Source organism: Sitophilus oryzae, unplaced genomic scaffold (genome assembly GCF_002938485.1).
Source record: "Sitophilus oryzae breed Bouriz unplaced genomic scaffold, Soryzae_2.0 scaffold_535_pilon_pilon, whole genome shotgun sequence".
In the NCBI taxonomy this organism is placed as follows: domain Eukaryota; kingdom Metazoa; phylum Arthropoda; class Insecta; order Coleoptera; family Curculionidae; genus Sitophilus; species Sitophilus oryzae.
Window position 1 is genome coordinate 1,205,229 of NW_022147124.1, and position 19,053 is coordinate 1,224,281.

The 19,053-nt window shown below is 34.2% G+C and overlaps 1 protein-coding gene across 1 annotated transcript in view; it reads left to right on the forward strand.

The window, feature by feature from the left end:
• LOC115886918 (paired box protein Pax-6) overlaps nucleotides 1–19,053 on the forward strand; it is a 135,229-nt gene that overhangs the window by 30,196 nt on the left and 85,980 nt on the right. The window contains exons 3-4 of the mRNA XM_030906245.1: nucleotides 16,138–16,363; nucleotides 16,428–16,608. Coding sequence (XP_030762105.1) covers nucleotides 16,138–16,363; nucleotides 16,428–16,608 — 407 coding nt within the window. The remainder of the gene's footprint in view (nucleotides 1–16,137; nucleotides 16,364–16,427; nucleotides 16,609–19,053) is intronic.

The following is a 19,053-nucleotide window of genomic DNA, read 5'->3' on the forward strand; positions in this document are numbered from 1 at the left end:
TCTTTTTTTTATGAAACTCAGCTTGTGCCGAGAGGCTGTGGAAGATGCATTATGAAGGTAACTATACATTTATTTTTATGATTTACGCAAGCAAAAAGAAAAGATTTCGTATAGTTCTTATTTCGACGATATAAGTTCTTTATTTTAGTTAAGTTAAGGGTGAAGGTTCTGTATAATAATATTTGTGGTTTTAATTAAGTTCATATCAAAGTTTTTAAACTATAAATTGAGATTGTTCCTTTTACGGAGCGACCGACAATGATTGAAGTAGTTGTTTAATCTGATTTTTTTCGTTCAGTTGGTAATAAATTTAAGAAATTCAATTACTTATCAGCTATGCAAAACTAGAGTCAAAGGAACCGAATTCGCAAATGATATAAATTTTGTGATGGTATTTAACTTGGATGATGTATTTAATCTTAACATTTTATAACTTATTATTGGTATAATTACGTGTATTAAAAAATATAGGTTAAATAAATAAATAAATAAATCAATAAATGCCGTTATTGTCAAAAAAGTTTTCAATTTGTAGACAAAGGTAAACTAACAAACAAAGTAAAAAAACAAGGTACACAAACAAACAAACAAAAGATAATACAAACCATTATACAAATAATATTGTCAGTCTTATTGTTAAAATAAACATTTATAAATGTTTATAATGTCAAAGAAAAAAAAAATAAAAATAATATTCAAAAATATTTAGCTAGTTTATAGTAAAATATCAATGACCTCTAAATAAATTCATTTCGATGTCATTAGTAAATATAGCAATAGCAAACATTAGACCAGTGTTTACAAGATCAAATTTGATTTTCAAAATATAATTCATTTACGGCGTAGAAAGCCTTGTCTAGTAAATAGTCACTAATAAAAGCTTCTTTAGTGAGTTCAATGCTTTGCGAAATGAAAAAAATTATGTTATGGATTTGATTTCAAATGGCAGGTGATTGTGCATTTTTTTTTGAGTTGTATAATATTGAACTTTTAACTAACTCTGAGCGTGGAGTAGGTAGATAAAGATCTTGCTCCGCGTTCCTGAGTGGATAAGTGTGAGATGGCCTTTCTTGAGAAGCTGATACATGCTTATGTATTAGGCAAACGGATTCAAATATAAATAAGGAACGAAGAGTCAATATTTTTAATTTTTTAAAAAAGTCCCGGCAATGAGTTCTGATGTTTAGTCCTAGTGAATATCGAACAGCTCTCTTCTGGAGCCTGAAAATGCGGTCAAATTGAGTCGCACAACACGTACCCCAGAATGGAAGGGCATACCTGAGGTGCGACTCAAAGAGTGCATAATAAACAGTTCTAGCCACTGACAAGTTAAACTCCTTAGAAACAGGCCTTAATGCAAAACAGGCAGAGCTCAATTTTTTCGACAAAGCTTCGATATGTATGTCCCATTTCAGAGAATTGTCCACAACAAGCCCCAAGAACTTTACAGATTTGACGACGTCAATGGTGGTGTTGTTAAGTACAAAAGGCTGCAACGAGTTTTTATACGACAAAGCTTTAGTTTTAGAAATGTTGAGACTCGAATCGGGAGGTTTGAATTGCACCAAGATTTAATGGTGATTAAGTCATTTGATATAATCCTATGAAGTGCCGTGATGTCCTTGTTGCTCCAAGTGAAGCTAGTGTCGTCCGTAAAAAGACATATTTTGCCACTGATGTTTATGTTAGCAATGTCGTTAATAAAAAGAAGAAACAAAATAGGGCCTAGTACTGAGCCTTGTGGTACTCCACATTCTATTGGCTTGCTAGAAGACAACGTGGTATCCACGCTCACAAGTTGACTTCTGTTCCTCAGATACGACTTAAACCATTCGAGAGATTGTTGCTCAGATACGACTTAAACCATTCGAGGGTTAGGTTACATGATGGTAATAAATTTTAGTACATAAACAAGGTTTATTCCAAAAAAATGTTTGTTAGGCGGTATTCAATATACAACGAAATACATTTGAAATTATTAGTAAGTAGAATGTAGAATTAGTCGGAAGGGAGTTAATCATCCCGACCTTACATTCTATATTCCTCCTATTGTGTCCCTCTTTCTGTGCGACAGCGACCTTTAGTGAGTGATAACAAGTTATAACTTTTTAAGCACCTGCCTAAAATAATTTTAAGTAACCTTAAAAGTGATAACAAGTTATACTCATCATACAGCCTCAGGGCTTTGACAAAAGCCAGTATCTGGGGCGGTTTTACACAGGGTATTTCTTCATTTCCAATATCAGTCGTGCCAAGATTTATTTATTTATTTAACTTAATGAAAATCGTTGATTTTTCTTGGTCGTAAGTGCTCAGAAACTTCTTCAAGTGTCTTAGACCGTTGCAGGATACCCATTCCAGGTTGCGGATAGAGTTTTTCAAGTTCTTGAGTTCCGCTCCTTTTCTAGCTAGATCATTTGCTTTCACATTACTTTCTATCCCTTGGTGAGTTTGCACCCAGAGTAGAAGAACTTTGTTTTCTTTGCTCAGCTTTTCTCTTTGCATTCTTCGACCAACTTCGAATTGATTGATACTGAGTTGATCGTTTTTAACGCTGCTTGACTATCAGATAAGATGGCTCTTTCTTATTTCCAATAGTTACTATCGAAGACAAGTTGTATGAATCTTCCGATAGCGTAGATTCTACCTGTAGGATGCTAGGGAAAGTGCCCACTGGGTCGAAGTATTTAGATTTCGGCCCAAATACTCCGATCCCTGTTTCTCCATTGGTTTTGCAAGCGTTAGTATAACAATTTATGGTATGGTCTTTTAACTACTGAGCAACCGTTTCTCTCTTCCAATTCTTTTTATTGTTCAATACTACATTGAGGAATTTCTCAAAGTTGTACATTCTTGGTATGTATCCACTAAGACTTGGAGGAGTGGTATTTCCTTTTTGAGAGTATTCCAAGTCCCTGATCTGACAACTCTCCCAGTACGGATTCCTTTAGTAGCCATTATAATCATTGTCGCATTGGCATATCTATTGATGGCAATGTGCAGTTGTGTTAGGTCTAGTAAGATTACGTTTACTTTCTAACCTTGTTTTGAACGCCGCGCCGGTATGAAAGCCTTGATTATATAAGTATTCCTTTTTCATGTTGAACATTATAGTTGTATTGAAAAATTTTATTCCTTACATTGAAAAATATGTCGATTTCTCAAGTAACAACGCCAAAATTCGTAAATTTTCAAGAAAATAAAGATAAGCCAATGAATTGACATGCTTTTCTTAAAATTTACTATAGATAATTTGATTTAGCCTCAGTACCAATCATTAATGCTAAAATCCTCCGTCACAGTATTGCCAACTATTTCGTTCGTTGTTGATTGCTAGTACGTAAAATTTCTTTTCAAATTAACTTAAATTATACAATTCCATTTATAAAGTAGGCAAATTGCACTTTATAAAACAAATATACTGATTTTCAAGCTAATTCAGTGAACAAAACTTATAAGACTAATTATACTGGGCAAATTATGCAAGTAACACGAGCAAGAAATATGTATTTATTTTAGCTTTGTCCACTAATTTGATGAACGCTCGCGTTACGCTAAGGCCACACATAGGCCGGCTCTTTCCAAATTTTCACGTTTGGTTACGTTCTCAATGTGCCATATAATGTCAAGGCTAATTTGCTAAAGGGCGCGCACATCGTCGACCTCCCTAACCGAGCCACCACTATTTTGGTTGATTTGGAAACAGATTATATGCCAATTGGAGTATGAAAATATATGTATTTATTTAGTTCACACAAATAATAACACTACAATCATATTTTCTCTCTAAATTGTCTATTAACGTTAGCAATATACTAATAACATATTTTTGTTTTTTTAATAAATGACATAAAAAATATTTAATAAGTTAATGCACTCTTACTATTAAATTCTTTTCGGAAACAGGAATGCGTGCACAGCACCTAAACTTTATTATTGTTCATTAGGCTATATTCAGCTTACATTTTTTATTAATCGTGATCTATAATGAAGATATAGTATGCGGATCTTTATTGTCGATTTGGAGTATATTGTGATTCATAATTTATAAGCTTACGATACGCATATCTTTTCCAAATGTATTTTTTGTCAGATACCAGAAAGTTAGCAACAGAAATAATTTTAACGTATATTCTTTTTGAGTTACTACCCCGTATGTTTTAAGACTGTATAATTATAAAGCATGATCGAAAAAAACGGCGTCAAAGAGGGTTGGGCAATGTTAATTTTGGTGAGGTCAATATCTTAACGCTATTTATTAAGAATTGCTACAAAACTTGTCCAAAATTAACACTAATGATAGAAAAATTAAAAAAGGTTATAAAACAAAATTACGAAACGAATTTTAAACTACACTATTTAAAAATCACTTTTACTAAATATAAAAAATATAAAAATAAATTAATACGCAGAAAAAAATCGTGTGTTTGGGAAGGCTTGAAAGGAAACAATGTTTTTGCGACGGTTCGCTACTTTATTGTCGCTCCTTAACAATAATTACTTAATGAAGTAAAACCAAAAAGCCTCAAACTTTCTTTATTTGACTATTTTTTATTTGTTTTTCATTTTTATTTATTCTTAAGGCCAGCTGACAGTAAGCGCCATTAAAAAAATAAAGAAGAGTTTGAGAAAGAGACGGGCCAAGTAAATAATGTCTAGGGCTTGACGTCACCAAAATTGTAATCTATTGCCATTCCCCAACCATCTTTGACGCTGTTTTCTTTCGATTGTATGGTATATTATGATTTATGAATTATTATTCCTTGTAAAATGATACAATGATATGCAAATAGTAAATATATTTAAAACAAAATCGTTGTTAAAATTCTGATAAACCAGTTTTACAGGCAAACTTGAGTTAGTTAAATTGGACAAGAATTATGCAGTGGATTTAGTATTAATTATTTTAATTTTTCCATTAATTCGGGGTACATATTCTCATATTGTTTCGTCTAAATTCCCGGATGTAGCCACATACGGATCGCCCGGCCAGGGCCAAGATTTTCACGTCTGCCTATATTCTAAATTCTCCATGAAATGTCAATGTTAATTGAATTTGGAAAATTGCCTGCACACTACCAAAACTTTATTATTGCTCTTTACTACATATTTAGTTTACATTTTTTTTAACTATGATCTATGGTTGCGAAAAATGTATTATGTGGCTTTTATTGTTTATTTGAAGTGCATTGTCATTCATAATTTAATAAATTATGATACGCATCTCTTTTCCAAACGTATTAAGATAAGTATCTTTTTGTGCAATACAACAAACCTAGAAAAGAAATCAAGGAAATTAAACAAAATCTGATTTTTAACGTATATTTATATTCAGTTGCTAGATAATATGTTGAAAATCATATAATTATATAAATATTACGTTGAACTATTCTTATTGACAATCTCCGCCTATATTGGATTCTTTATACTTGTTTGTTATACCGTATGATCGAAAAAAAAACGGCGTCCAGTTTGCTTGAAAATGGCGATCTATAATATTCTCCATATAATTTTACAAGAAAATGACAGCGATCTTCATTTCATAGCTATTGCTGAACCGCATTTTTCGATCAAATTGTATATTTAATTTCTCTCTTGCTTTTTTATTGATTATTATCTGTGATTGACAAATATTTCGTGTCGGTTTTATTATAGCTAAAGGTATGTAGTTTTTTTATCGTTATTTTGAAAGGAGTTATTAGAATTTAGAAATCAATTCTGACAATATTTCCTCAAACCATTGAAAACTGAAGGAAAACTATGCGTTCTTACACTTCAATTTGGATTTATTATTCAGTCAAAATGAATAACAGTCGAACTAGCTTTCAGTTTTGCTGACTGAAAGTTGCTTTCAGCTTCACAAAACGTTTTCTCGTGTTCATTATTCATTCAATCTCGCTGAATCAGGCCGACTCCTTCAATAGAACTGACACGTGAGAACCCGCCTTAATTTACAAAACACAAATTCTTTTTAGCATATTTTGTAATTGTTCCAGTTTGAAATAAGCGAAAGTCAACATTTACACCCAAAACCAAATAATCTATACAGATGGTTCAGTCACAGATACTATCTGAAGTTGTGTATTTGTTCATGGTAACTATTTAAAAGTAAAAGAGAATTTAAACTTCATCATTTCAATAACATTCTTTATGCAGAACTTCTAGGGCACTAAGGAAGGCTCTAATATACTGACTTTCTAGACCTTTCTCGACCTAACTCATTTGTTCAGACTCTCTTTTAGCCCTCCCTTGTATAAAAGGGCTATCCAACCAGTTAATGGTTAAATATCTTCTATTTCGAGTAGTTTCGTTTGGCTCTTCTATTGCCTTTATTTGGGTTCCTAGTCATGCTACTATTGCTGGAAATGAACTAGCTAACCTAAGCTCGTCTGAAGCATATCTTAATGACATTCCTAAAACTATACTCTCATAAATATTTACGCCGATTTAATGAGCATCTTTCTTTGAAGGTTTACACTACTGTCCACTACTGGAAGTCTATACAGATCAAAAGAAACCATCTTAAGTAGGCTTATGATTAGTGACTAAATTATCTCAAGGATATCTAATACGAGCATCTCTTCATCCATTATGTGAGATGTCAGAGTCTCCTGACAGTCTTCATATTCTTGTGAAATGTGAAAATTTGTTCCAATTTAGAATTGGTCTTGATCGGACCAACGTTTTTCCAACACGGACAATTTCTAAATTAGTTGCCTTTTTGAAGGAAATAGTCCAAGATTGAACGACCATAAAAAAGAAACTAAAACTCAAAATACGCTACTATAAAAAATATACTACAAAAAATAATAAGCTCAAAGTAAAAATAAGCCCAGTCAAACACGGCAAATTATGCAAGAAATCTGTAGTGGGATTAGTTATTTGAACTTGTCCATTAATCCGGTGCAAGCTGTCGTCGTGACCGGTTTAACTGGCGGACCGTCCAAACTTTCACGTCTGGCTACGTTCTAAATTCTCCATGAAATGTTAAGGTTACTGTAATTTGGAGGAGAGGGCGCGCACATTGCCGATCTCTAACCGAGTAACACGCGGCGCGAGAAAGGGCATGTTTCCGTAATTTGGAAACAACACAAACATGGAACATTGGAAAATGGATAGTGGGATTACAGGAGAACATAAATAGAATAAAATAACATTAATTAAAAAGTGCGTTTTTTTCAAACGTCACAAAAATATCATTCATTTTAACGCCTTAGGCATAAAAGTAATATAATATATTAAACCTTCGCCATTAAGCTTCGTTCAGAACAAGGAACACAAGATTTCCACAGACCATGACAGTAAAAAAGCAGATGACGTCCATACCAATCTATTTATTTTACTAAAAAAAAATTCTAATATTTTTTAAGTTAACTATGGATGAGATATAAGGTTTATTTAAAAAATAACAGATCATATTTCAATATTATTGGATTAACGTAACGATGAACGATAAGATTTTTGAGGCTTGTCAAAGTCTTGCCAAATTATAGGTTATAGATTTGTGTCAAATTATATCAAATAACCTGCGTTTGAAAAGATTATCAACATATGCGAATTGTTTTTGCATTTTGGTTCGTGTTATTGAGGGAAAATGAACTGTAGACCCAGTGCACAGTTTATAGTTAATATCTGGAGCCCAGACAAAGAGTTTTATACATCAATAAAGTTACCATCAGTAAAGTTTGTATACCATCTCTATTATACTCATATTTGGTACTAAAAACAGGAGTAGCTGTAAAATAACATCACACGATAGGTAAATAATAGATTTTAGTACTGCAGAAAGATAATGTCAAAAGGTAAGGTGGGTTCATACAGCCAACTAAAACAAAATAAAAATAAAATAAAATAAGAAGTAAGAGATTCTTATTTGTGCGCGTTCATACAGCTAAATAAAATAAAATAAGATATATATATATATATATTTGCTCATGCGCAGTACGACGGAGCTGGATAAAAGTTAAGTTTAATGATTGTTTGGTTTGGTTTGGAACCCACTGAATGAAGCCATAACGTGATAAATAATGTAATATAAAATGACAGCGATTTTCATTTAGTAGCCATTGCTGACGCGGTTTTTTTCGATCATATTGTATATTTTATTTTGCTTTTTTTTACTATTACACACACCGGAAAAGTCTAGAGATATTACAATTTTATCCAGCCATCGTCAGTAATTTTATTATTTGCATTTCTGATATAATAAAATTAAAATAAACAAATAATTTACAGAACGTATTGGAAATAAAAATACGAAATTTATCGAATTTTTCAAATTTACCTTGATTTTTATTGAACTCAAAAAAATATACACATTTTTTTTATTCTAAACTGCGAATTAAAATAAAAAGATAAAACCATTTTTATTTAATAAAGGGTATGGCCTCCTCTACTGTTCATTACAGCCCTACATTGTCTCTCCATGCTCCTGGTCAGGTTGTCGATCTCTTCTTGAGGTACAGCCTGCCACGCTGCATTCACGGCTCGAACCAGATCCCTACGAGTTTCACGAGGCATACCCATCCTCAAAATTCTTCTTTGGACCGCGTCCCATACGTGCTCGATGGGGTTGAGGTCAGGAGATTGTGCCGGCCAGGGTAAGATGTTTAATTGATGAGCAGTGATAAACTCACTTACCACTCTGGCTGTATGAGGCCGAGCATTGTCATGCATGATAATGAAATTTCTCCCAAAATCATTGGCATATGGTAACACGACAGGCTCAAGAATTAAATCACGATATGTGATTCCTGTTAGAAACCTTTCAAGAAAAACGAGATCGGTTGTTCGGCCTAACTGGACTTCTCCCCAGACCATAACTGTTCCACCTTGATAAGGATGCACTTCCTGAACATGATCCAACCGAATAAGATTTCCCGGTTCTCTCATACCCTAAGCCGTCTCGAATCCGGATGAATTCCAAAGCGTGACTTCCGTGAAGAAAACATTGGTCCATTGTTCACTCGACCACTGAACATGATCTTGAGCCCACAAATATCGTACCTCTCGATTTCCTCTCGTTAAGGGTTGAGCTCTCCAGGGGCGTCTGCTTCTTAAGTTGACCTCTCTTAATCTATTGCGAACAGTGTCAGGACTAACAGTTACATTATGTATTTCCTGGAGAATTAAACTAAGCTCTGGTGCTGTAAGGGTCGGTCGGCGTCGAGCATTTAATTGTAAAAAATGATCTTGCTGAGGGGTAGTAATGCGATGTCGCCTTGTGTGCCTTTCAGCAACATCACCACTTTCACGGTAGCGTGCACTTAATCGCGATATTACACTTTGCGTTGTATTTAATGCTCTAGCTACGTCGATTTGGCGCATTCCAGCTTCAAGCATACCCATGGTCCTTAGCATTTCGTCTCTGTTAAGATGTCTACGCTCCATAATGTGGTTTAATACTAAACAGAGTTATTTGAATGAATTCTGGCCAGTTATCATAAAAACATAGCCAGTACAGGTTAAATTCGAACAATTGATGCTAAGTGCTTTTTATACATTTGACAAAAAATGCACCAAACACTTCTGCAAATATCCTAAATTTAGATATAACTAGTGTGACTACTTCGTTTCAATCGAAGTAGAAAGAATCGACCTAAAATATGTGGTTGTTTATTCAAAACATTTATTTTTAACTTTAATAAAATGATATCCCTAGATTTTTGTGTGTGTATCTATACATAATTGTCAGATATTTCGTGCCGGTTTTGTAGTGAAAAGTAGGTAGTGAAACAATGTTAGGTAATTCATAATTCACAATGTTATGATGAGCATTCTTTTCAAGGTCTACTTTTTATTTCTTTGAGTTCTTAGAAAATATGACTGATTAAGTGTTACCGAAAGACCGAAAACGGCGCTTATGTTCACACGTTTCATTTTTTTTCGATTTACAGTGTATTTTAAATATATTTACATTGTAAAAAAAAGAAAGGAAAATACAAAAAACCAAATAAAGTAAACTAAAAAATAATAGAACAATAGGAAAATACAAAATTTCCATATTATATATGGTACACTATTTTACTACAAAATGGAAATTCTGAAGTTAAACTTTACAATGAACTCGTAACTAAATTAGGCTAATGGCGTAGTAAATGTAGCATACGGCGCAGGAACTTAACCTCTTCGAAAATACCCTTGCCGAACGAACCTTTGTAGGGCGCGCTGGTGGTCTACCATTTTCTCTAATGCATTACGGGATTATAACGCACCTAAATATTAGCTTTTATCAAATCCCCGGAATCCGCTTTAAACTCCCTACATGCATTTTCGAACTAGTCGGAACTAATTTGGCCGATACTATTACGAAATCGATGTTATATGCGCGTCGGGCCAAAAACAAACTCGCCCATTAGCGCCCTTTGCCATTGTTTTTCGCATTGATTTTACGCTAATTGTTTTACGTTACGTCAATTGTAAAGTACAACTATTTATGATAAAAAGAGCGTGCACAATATAGTTTTCTCATTAAATAATTCTCTGGTTGAGTGACAATGAATGAGGCTTTTTTTAAATAATGTTCTTCTGACTCGTCGATAGAAACAAGCGACAATAATAAAATCGGCTCAAAAATAATGGGTAAACAAGACTAAACCACTATACGAGTAATTATGAAATACACATTAGAGACAGGACCTGACACATTGTATAAAATCACTTTGTAGGCTAATCATGGCCTAAATACAGGGTGTTTCAAAAAAATATGTGCCTCTCAATATAATATATCTTTCGTGGGGAGATATCTCACGTAAAAATAAAATTTATTTTTCATATTAACATAGGTATGATTCTACTTTCTTTCGTTGCTGCAGGGAGTTAAAGTCTTAATTTTTTCGATTTATTCTTCCAAGTGCTTTTAGCGATTCGAATAAAATTTTGAGGGTAAAAGTTACGATAAGTGCGACACCCTGGAATATTTTTCTAAAAAAAAGAATGTACGCCAATGACCTTTTTCTCTTGTTAGCGAAATTGTGTTTCACTAACAAGAGAAAACAATTTCGTTAAATGCTGATTAAAAGTTGTCTTTTAATATTTTTGTCGATTTTGGTCTCCTTGATGAGATAAACGCAATTTAATTAATTTGCCTTAATCCAATTCTAATAGCAATCTTTGAAATTTTTTAATGCCATTAACTGGCAAATATATTAAATAAGTACTCATTGATTCCTCATCAAAAAAAAATGTGTGTGCTGTGTGCACTATCTGCGCACATTTGAAGTGAAAGTTCTTACTAACAGCTTTTAAATTGACGGATTCGAAGGATATATTTTTTTATGAATGCTCTTTATAAATTTCAAAAAATTAGATTTAATATAAAACCGTCTACTATTCTAGCTGTATAATTTTATGTTTTTTTAATTTTTATTAAAAAACGATAATTCTATTACCCGGCCGGATAGCTCTGGCCATTAAACTAAAATACTTAAACATCTATATCTCTGACAACTACTAACCAACCAACAATTTGTTTTGTGCAGTCTGTGGTCTGTTTTTGTTTAAATGTTCTTTTCATTATTATTTATCAGTACTTATTCATGTTGGGGATTTATTTTAAATTAATGTAAAGCGTTAGTCAACCAGTATTTTTTTGCATAATCACAATTGTCACTCTAAATTGCTGTCTTTTTTAGACAGATGTCACTTGTCTTGACATTATTCAATTCATTATTCGATTTCTCAGAATGTTGTTAACAAAAGTTTTATCCTAAAATAAAATTTTAACCAATCACAATTGTTTATCTCCATCATTTACCGCATTAATAATACAGAAATTGCAGCTCAATTACGAACAATTCATTATTTATAGTGATCTATTAAATTGTACGAATATTCTCGTTTATTTTTGGTTTGAAATAAATATGACAACATGATGTCCTCCAATGAAAATGCGAGTTACTAACTTTAAATTCTAATTATGAGCTGGCAAATGAGCTAAATGGGGTAGCTGTGGCAACACTGCCGCTATCACTTTTCCTCTCGCCAGCTCGCGCGTCACGGTCGTCTCGCGGCTGTCATTCAAGGCCGTGTGTCCCGTTGCTACAAGCTATATAATAGGGATGACAAGCGGTTGAGCATTAGCAGTTTATGCGTTTATTAAAATTAGGTTGTTGGATGAAATTGAATCTATATCATACACATCTGTACCCCTGTTTGTTTCTTCAGTGGGCAGTCTGCTTTTTCATGAGTTTTTGATTTAGGCTGTGCCGTTTCTGTTTTAATAGTTGTTCTTCTATTTAAATAATTGACACTTATGTTCTTCAAACTTCGTTCAAAATAAAGAAGCAGGAAATAAGAAAAGAAGGGCTCAACCGACCGAGAATATTTCAATGGTGTGCCAATTAAGCCATTCATTGAAATAATGAACAAATCGAACGTCGTCTGAAAGATGCTTGATAGGTTGGGAGCATACTTTCTCTAGTTCTAACCTTGCTTTCCCAAATATATAATGTCATTTGCAACCTAGAGCGTCGTAGTGTTTGTTTCAGGATCTTCATTGCAAACTCTGCAGCAAAGACTTTCTTGATACAAGTTGAGCTTGTTCAGGTAGCACTTGACAGATATGTTTTGTCAAGGAACCTATTGTAATTCTCACGTTATTGCTGCAGCTCATTAGCAGTTCCTTGAATGAACGCATTGCTATATCTATTTCTTCATTGGACAGTCTGGTTTTTGTTGATCTAGGCTGTACCGTTACTGAGATTCTGTTTTAATAATTGTTCTTCTGTTCAAATAATTGACTCTTATGATCTTTAAACTTCGTTCAAAAGAAGCGAGCAGAAAATAAAAAAGAAGGACTCTTCGACAACCGGCCGAGAATATTTCAATCGCGCGCCAATTAAGCCATTCAACGAAATAATGAACGAATCGAACGTCGTCTGAAAGGCTTCACAATTACGCGCGGCGTTCGGACCGTCGATTCTTCTCCACCAAAACACAATTAACCGAACAATTTTCCCGGTCTTTTTCAAAAAGCGTCCTCGACTTGGCAACGGCCCGTGGTGACTCGCGAGCGATCGAGAACTTTGTCAAGGGGGCGAAAGCGAAACCGGTTGGGGGTGGAGGGCAGGGGTAGAAGACGTGCCCCGTGTTTTAACCGGATCGTTCGATAAAAACTCGACTTAATTGCTGCTTGATTAAAGACCGCAGATCCATAAAATAATCGAGGGTGCGATTACAACTATGCGATTAGTGGGGGGTAAAGGGCAGCTGGGGGTGACGACGCCACGCCACTTCAGAGGACGAGCGTTCGGCTTGTCAGATCGGAAGGAGGACGGGGTGGGAAAGTTCGAATTGAGAACGCGATTGATCAATATACCGGGTGGTCGTCTTAGTTGGAAACATAGGAAATCGTATGCAAATTTTGAATTGTTCAAATATTGGTTCTCCTGTTGATTTTAGCATTTTGAATTTAAGCATCAGTTGATTAAGAAGAAGTATACCATTAATATTGATCGAATTATTTTTGATGCTGATAGTATACGCCTATTTAATTTTTTGATTATGTAATAAAATAAGTGCATAACACTTATTTAGTCGAATTGCCTGAATCTATTTTTGCTTTTTATCGAATCGGTGTGATAAAGTTGGGAAGCTGCAAAATGAGTTATTGCACCAAAAAACACGCAATTACGCTCTCTTTTGGTGTTTGGACATTTTTTCGGCAGTTTTATTATGATTTGAAATTGTCTCAAAACAACGCGTCGCTCATTTCGGGTTCTTTCCACTTAATTTTTACTACCCGAAACAGCGTTACGTCACATAAACTTTGTATCTGAGAATTTTAAACAGCCTCTATATTATCCCCGAAATGTTTTACGAAATATTTCGTGAAATATTTCGCAAAACATTTCTGGAAGTACTTTTAGAAGTAAACTCATATATACATATACAATAAAAAACAAATAACCAATCACGGCGCGTCTCGATCTATTTCAGGAAACGTGGGAACTAATTTTTAATTTTTATAACACGGGCTTATATTTATCAAGGTCAAACGTTGTGGTGGCTTCAGAAAAATAAATAAACATGAAGTATGAATAAATATCATTAATTTGTAATGGAGTGTAATGTAATACCACTTTTAAAATTATATGAAAAATGAACAGTGCATTTAGAAAACTGTTATCCATGGTAGATTAAATCGAGGATTAAATTGGCTATTCCTCTAAGGTTACACAAGAATATCTAGTTTTAATCATTGTCTAACATTATTAATTACAATATAGTAAAAAAATATATTTCCAAAACTGAAAATCGTAAAACTGCAGGGCAATACGCAGTGTAAAATTGCTTATTTCTGGGGCTTACTCAACCGGGTCTCACAATGCAAATTCACCTCAAATATCCATTTAGTTGGTCAATAGCAAGCACTCTCTCATTGTACATGAAAATAACAAAACAAACATTTACTGATCTGGATAAAATTGATAGTTAAATAGTAACTCATCCGGGGGTACTCCGCCCCCTAGCCACTGATATATTCTATTCAATATATCCCATTTCATATTTTCCATCTAATTCAATTATCATTTGGTTATATATTGGCTAATCATCTTCAACAACTAGCTAGTGTCACCTGAAATAGTATAGGGGCTTCCCCCGGACGCAATTCTGCCGCTAAACAGATTCGCATCCCAATTGAATAAGCTAATTGGGGTAGCTCACTACCCCAACGCCGCATCGTGTCAATCGAGAAGACAAGGGAGACCTCAAACTCTCAAGACCAACCTCGATGGCAAGACGTCACACCACAAGAGGTTTTCTTCTGGTCAAACGACCCGTTGCCTTACAGTACTTGCAACGTTTATAGTCAAAAGAATTTCAACCCCCAAATATCAGCTCTATGACAAAACACAACACAACAGCCTGCCGGCCTATCAACTACTGATTCGCCTCCGGCAAGCTAAGCCTCCTCTTACATCACAATTTTACCGGATCGCAAATATTTACATTACTTGCCAATGAATCATGCTATTTTCTCTAATCGACTTTAAAATAGAGTGTTTTAGCATTACTAGATAAATAAATAGAGAGTTTCCGAATTATAAAACCATTATTATAACTAGCTTATTTTCCAAGTTTTACAGCAGTGACTAACTGTTATAGGTTGTCTTATTTTTGAATGGATTTACATCAAACCATATTATTATTATATATAAATATCTCTTATTGACATCGGGACAATCAATAATTTTTCCAATCAGCTTGATATATTGATGATGTTGCCAGTATTACTCATCAAGCAATACTACTGTTAATCAATTAAGGCCGCGTAAAACAAATATACATAACATAATACAATTTTATATTATACTAATTCATTATAATAAAATTAAATAATAAACATACCTACTGTAACTATATTCCTGCAAATTTAGTGAAATGTTATGTTCTTAAATATCTATTCTATACATATTATAAACGCGTGTTCAAATATTAATTTTATGAATATAATATATCGACATAAAACGAGATGTAATTAACGAAATAGCATCGTAACAATAGCTACTTTAGAAACGTCTAGGTTTACTTATTTCACTGAGACTTATGAAAAAAAAAGTCCTTTGCCTCGGGTACAGATACCGCCACGTTTTGGAAATAGCTCGAAACAAAATTGACCGAGGCAACAGGAAACGCCAAAGAAATCCCTCACGCCCGCCCTTCTCAAGAGTAGTTTTCAGGCTCTTTTAAGAATCGAATGTAGGTTGAGACAAACGAAAATGGGTCAAGACAGCTGGAAATAAACCAAAATGCGACAAAGTTGGAAGACGAAATTCGACCTTAACCTGTTTCGAAGAGTTCTCCGCATAGTGTAGAGGCTGTTTTATAGTTTCGATAATTGCACTAGTAAAAACCAAGATACTTAAATATTAGGACATAACCACGACTTCAATATTATTTCAAAGCGATCAATATGAACGGTAAACGGGTCAGCGTGAAATTAACGTAGTCAGACAGTTCTGTCGCAATTTTAAAAATCGGTTGAAATGCACCAAGCCTATAGAGACCATACAGAGCACTTAATAAAAGTCTTTTGCTCTACGTCCATTTAAAGTCTTAATTTTTCTTTCTTAAAATCATACGAACGTTTATAAATATATCATTAGTAACGGTTCTTTCTACCTTTGTTTCCAGAAGAAGACCTCATGCACCACTCCATGGGGCAGAACACGATCTTCGGCTGCTCCTCGGCCGGCCACAGCGGCATCAACCAATTGGGCGGCGTGTACGTGAACGGTCGCCCCCTGCCCGACTCAACCAGACAGAAAATCGTTGAGCTGGCCCACTCCGGGGCCCGACCCTGCGACATTTCTCGCATCCTTCAGGTGTCCAACGGCTGCGTGTCCAAGATTCTGGGGAGGTAACGATTTGCCACGCACATTTTATTCTTTATGTTTGGCTGATCAAAGTTTATATGAATCTAGGTACTACGAGACGGGGTCGATCAAGCCTAGGGCGATAGGGGGGTCGAAGCCCAGGGTGGCCACGCAACCCGTCGTCAACAAGATTGCCGATTTCAAGAGGGAGTGCCCGTCGATATTTGCGTGGGAGATAAGGGACCGGTTGCTGAGTGAAGGAGTGTGCAACAACGATAACATTCCTAGCGTAAGTACAAGCAAGTTTGATAAAGTCTCTAATTCAGTAACTATCGATAAAGTCTGCACAGATAAAACACTAACGTATCTACAAAGATCATATCATTATGCCAAAGGTACACTACTTTCCCCATTCCTAGACTATAACAGTGTTTGGATCGAAATGAATCATGTTATTGCTTACGGAATATAAACTATCACTGTCTCAACTATAGGAATTCATTGGTTTCCAATACATTATTTAACGATAACATTAATAGAATTTCAATAGGAGTATTTTTGTTGTAAATATTTTAAGATATTAAATAAAATTAACCTTGTTCTTGGAGGGATTTTACTTTTATGTTTAATTTAATATATCACTATATTTCATTTTATACATTTATGATATTGTTTAAATGAAGTTTTACATTTGATCTAATAATAATTGTAACTCTTATCATTCTTAGTTTATTTTAGATCCAGTGTCTCGCCCAAATTTTTAAGATTTGTATCAATCGTGCTATTTCCTTCCAAATGTCTGATTTAAGAAGCTATTTAAAAGATTTTATTAGGGAGCTTATTGAACTTTATAAAAGTTCCCAGTGTTTGTGGAAATCTAAATGTAAAGAATATATGAACAGAACAAAAAAAATGCAGCGTATGAACATTACTGAAAAAACTACTAGAGGTCGAACCAACCTCAACAAAAAAAGCGTTAAGGCTAAAATAAATAGTATTCGTGGAAGTTTCGGAAGACAAATTAAAAAAATCGAAGAATCAAAATGTTCAGGAGCAGGAACAGATGAAATATACGTTACGCACCTATGGTATTACGATTTACTCTTATTTTGCAAAGATCAATCAGTTCCTCGAATATCAGGCAGCAACACTGACGATCAAGCAACTGAGCTTTAAAAGCCATTCCTTTACCCATTGGGTACCTGTTTGATGATGCTTTTTAAATTTGCTTCTCTTTTTTTTAATAATGCATGCATACGCTACTGATAAATATAGAAAATCGTCTTCATCAGACATCGTTCATAATCAAACTGTATGTTTGACACAAATCATGCTGTTCTGTGGCAAAGAGCATATTCGCACACATGTAGTTCACACATCCACGCCAGTGTGTGGCGGCCTAAAACAGCAATTTGCAATGCTAATTTACTATCTAAAATAGCCAGAGAAAAAAAATACTGATTTAATAAATACTATAAATATTTAACTAAATATAGTATGTAGGATGTAGGTATTCTCCTATGTATATTTAAATTAGTTTACCTTCAGGCAAATTTTCCGAGCTCTCCAATATAGTAAGTATATTTTCTCGTATAGAGTCTCTAGTAGTAGCATTAATTCTTCCGTTCAAAAGATGATGTCATTTTCCATTTGAATCATCAAAACAACACAACAAAACCACCATAAAGAATAACTAACATATTTTTTCGGAAGGCGTCCTGCCACTACAATACCAGCAAACATGTGGTTCTCCCACTCCATCCAAAAAGCACCACAAGTGTAGTATAGTCATATATGGGGGAAGATTTCTGACAGTTTTGCACAATAAAAATAATTGTTAAAATATGTAGTAGGAGTATTTATGGTTTTTTCTACATCTATTTTTTCACTATAACGGGGTGTCTAATTAAGGTTGCCTCAGTTTAAAGCTGACTTACCTACTAGATAAGTTTTCCATTTACCTACTCGTATTTACTATTTTTTATTTCATTTCGACATCAATAACTATGGTTTGGTTAAGGTATGGGTATAAAAGACAAAAATGTGTTCAAAGATAAAAATGTATCTATTCATTTTTTGTTAAATGTTAAAATCCTTCGAACTGCTGGAATCGTGTTCTAATAAAATAAAAAAATAAAAACTGTCCAATTTTGCCACACATAAACATAAAAATTCACAATTCTCCCTTAATCCCTGCCTATTTTTATAATCCTTCGTTCCATTCCCGCACATTCCGTTGCTCTCGCGCCCTTTTCCTGCCCTTAAAGCCTCCCTTCTGCCGCCGCCCCCATCGCGTTGTCATGGTTACGGGTCGGGGACCCCCCAAGGATTTTTGCGAGGCTGCGATTTACCTTGTAAGCCTTATTTCGCTTTTTGTTTGCAAACATTTCCACCGTTTTTGCCGAACAACAACAATTTTATTAAAGCATATTTTGCCGGCGCTTTTGTAGGCCTTTCTCCTATTTTTTTCTTCTTTTTTTTCCTTGCTCTTTTAATAGAATAAGCTGGTACATTATAAAATAAGTAGGAGGAGAAATGGTTTTGTTGAGGAGGATTTTGTATTAATTTGGAAACAAAGTTTAATATAAAAGTCTATTATTTTAATCTTTTAGATGTAAGTTACTATTTTCGTACATTTATTTGTTTCATTATATAATTAGTGCATTAAGTAAAATACAGTGCAATGCTTTCGTCTTATTTTGTCCTATTTTAAACTTACTAAAACATTTATAAT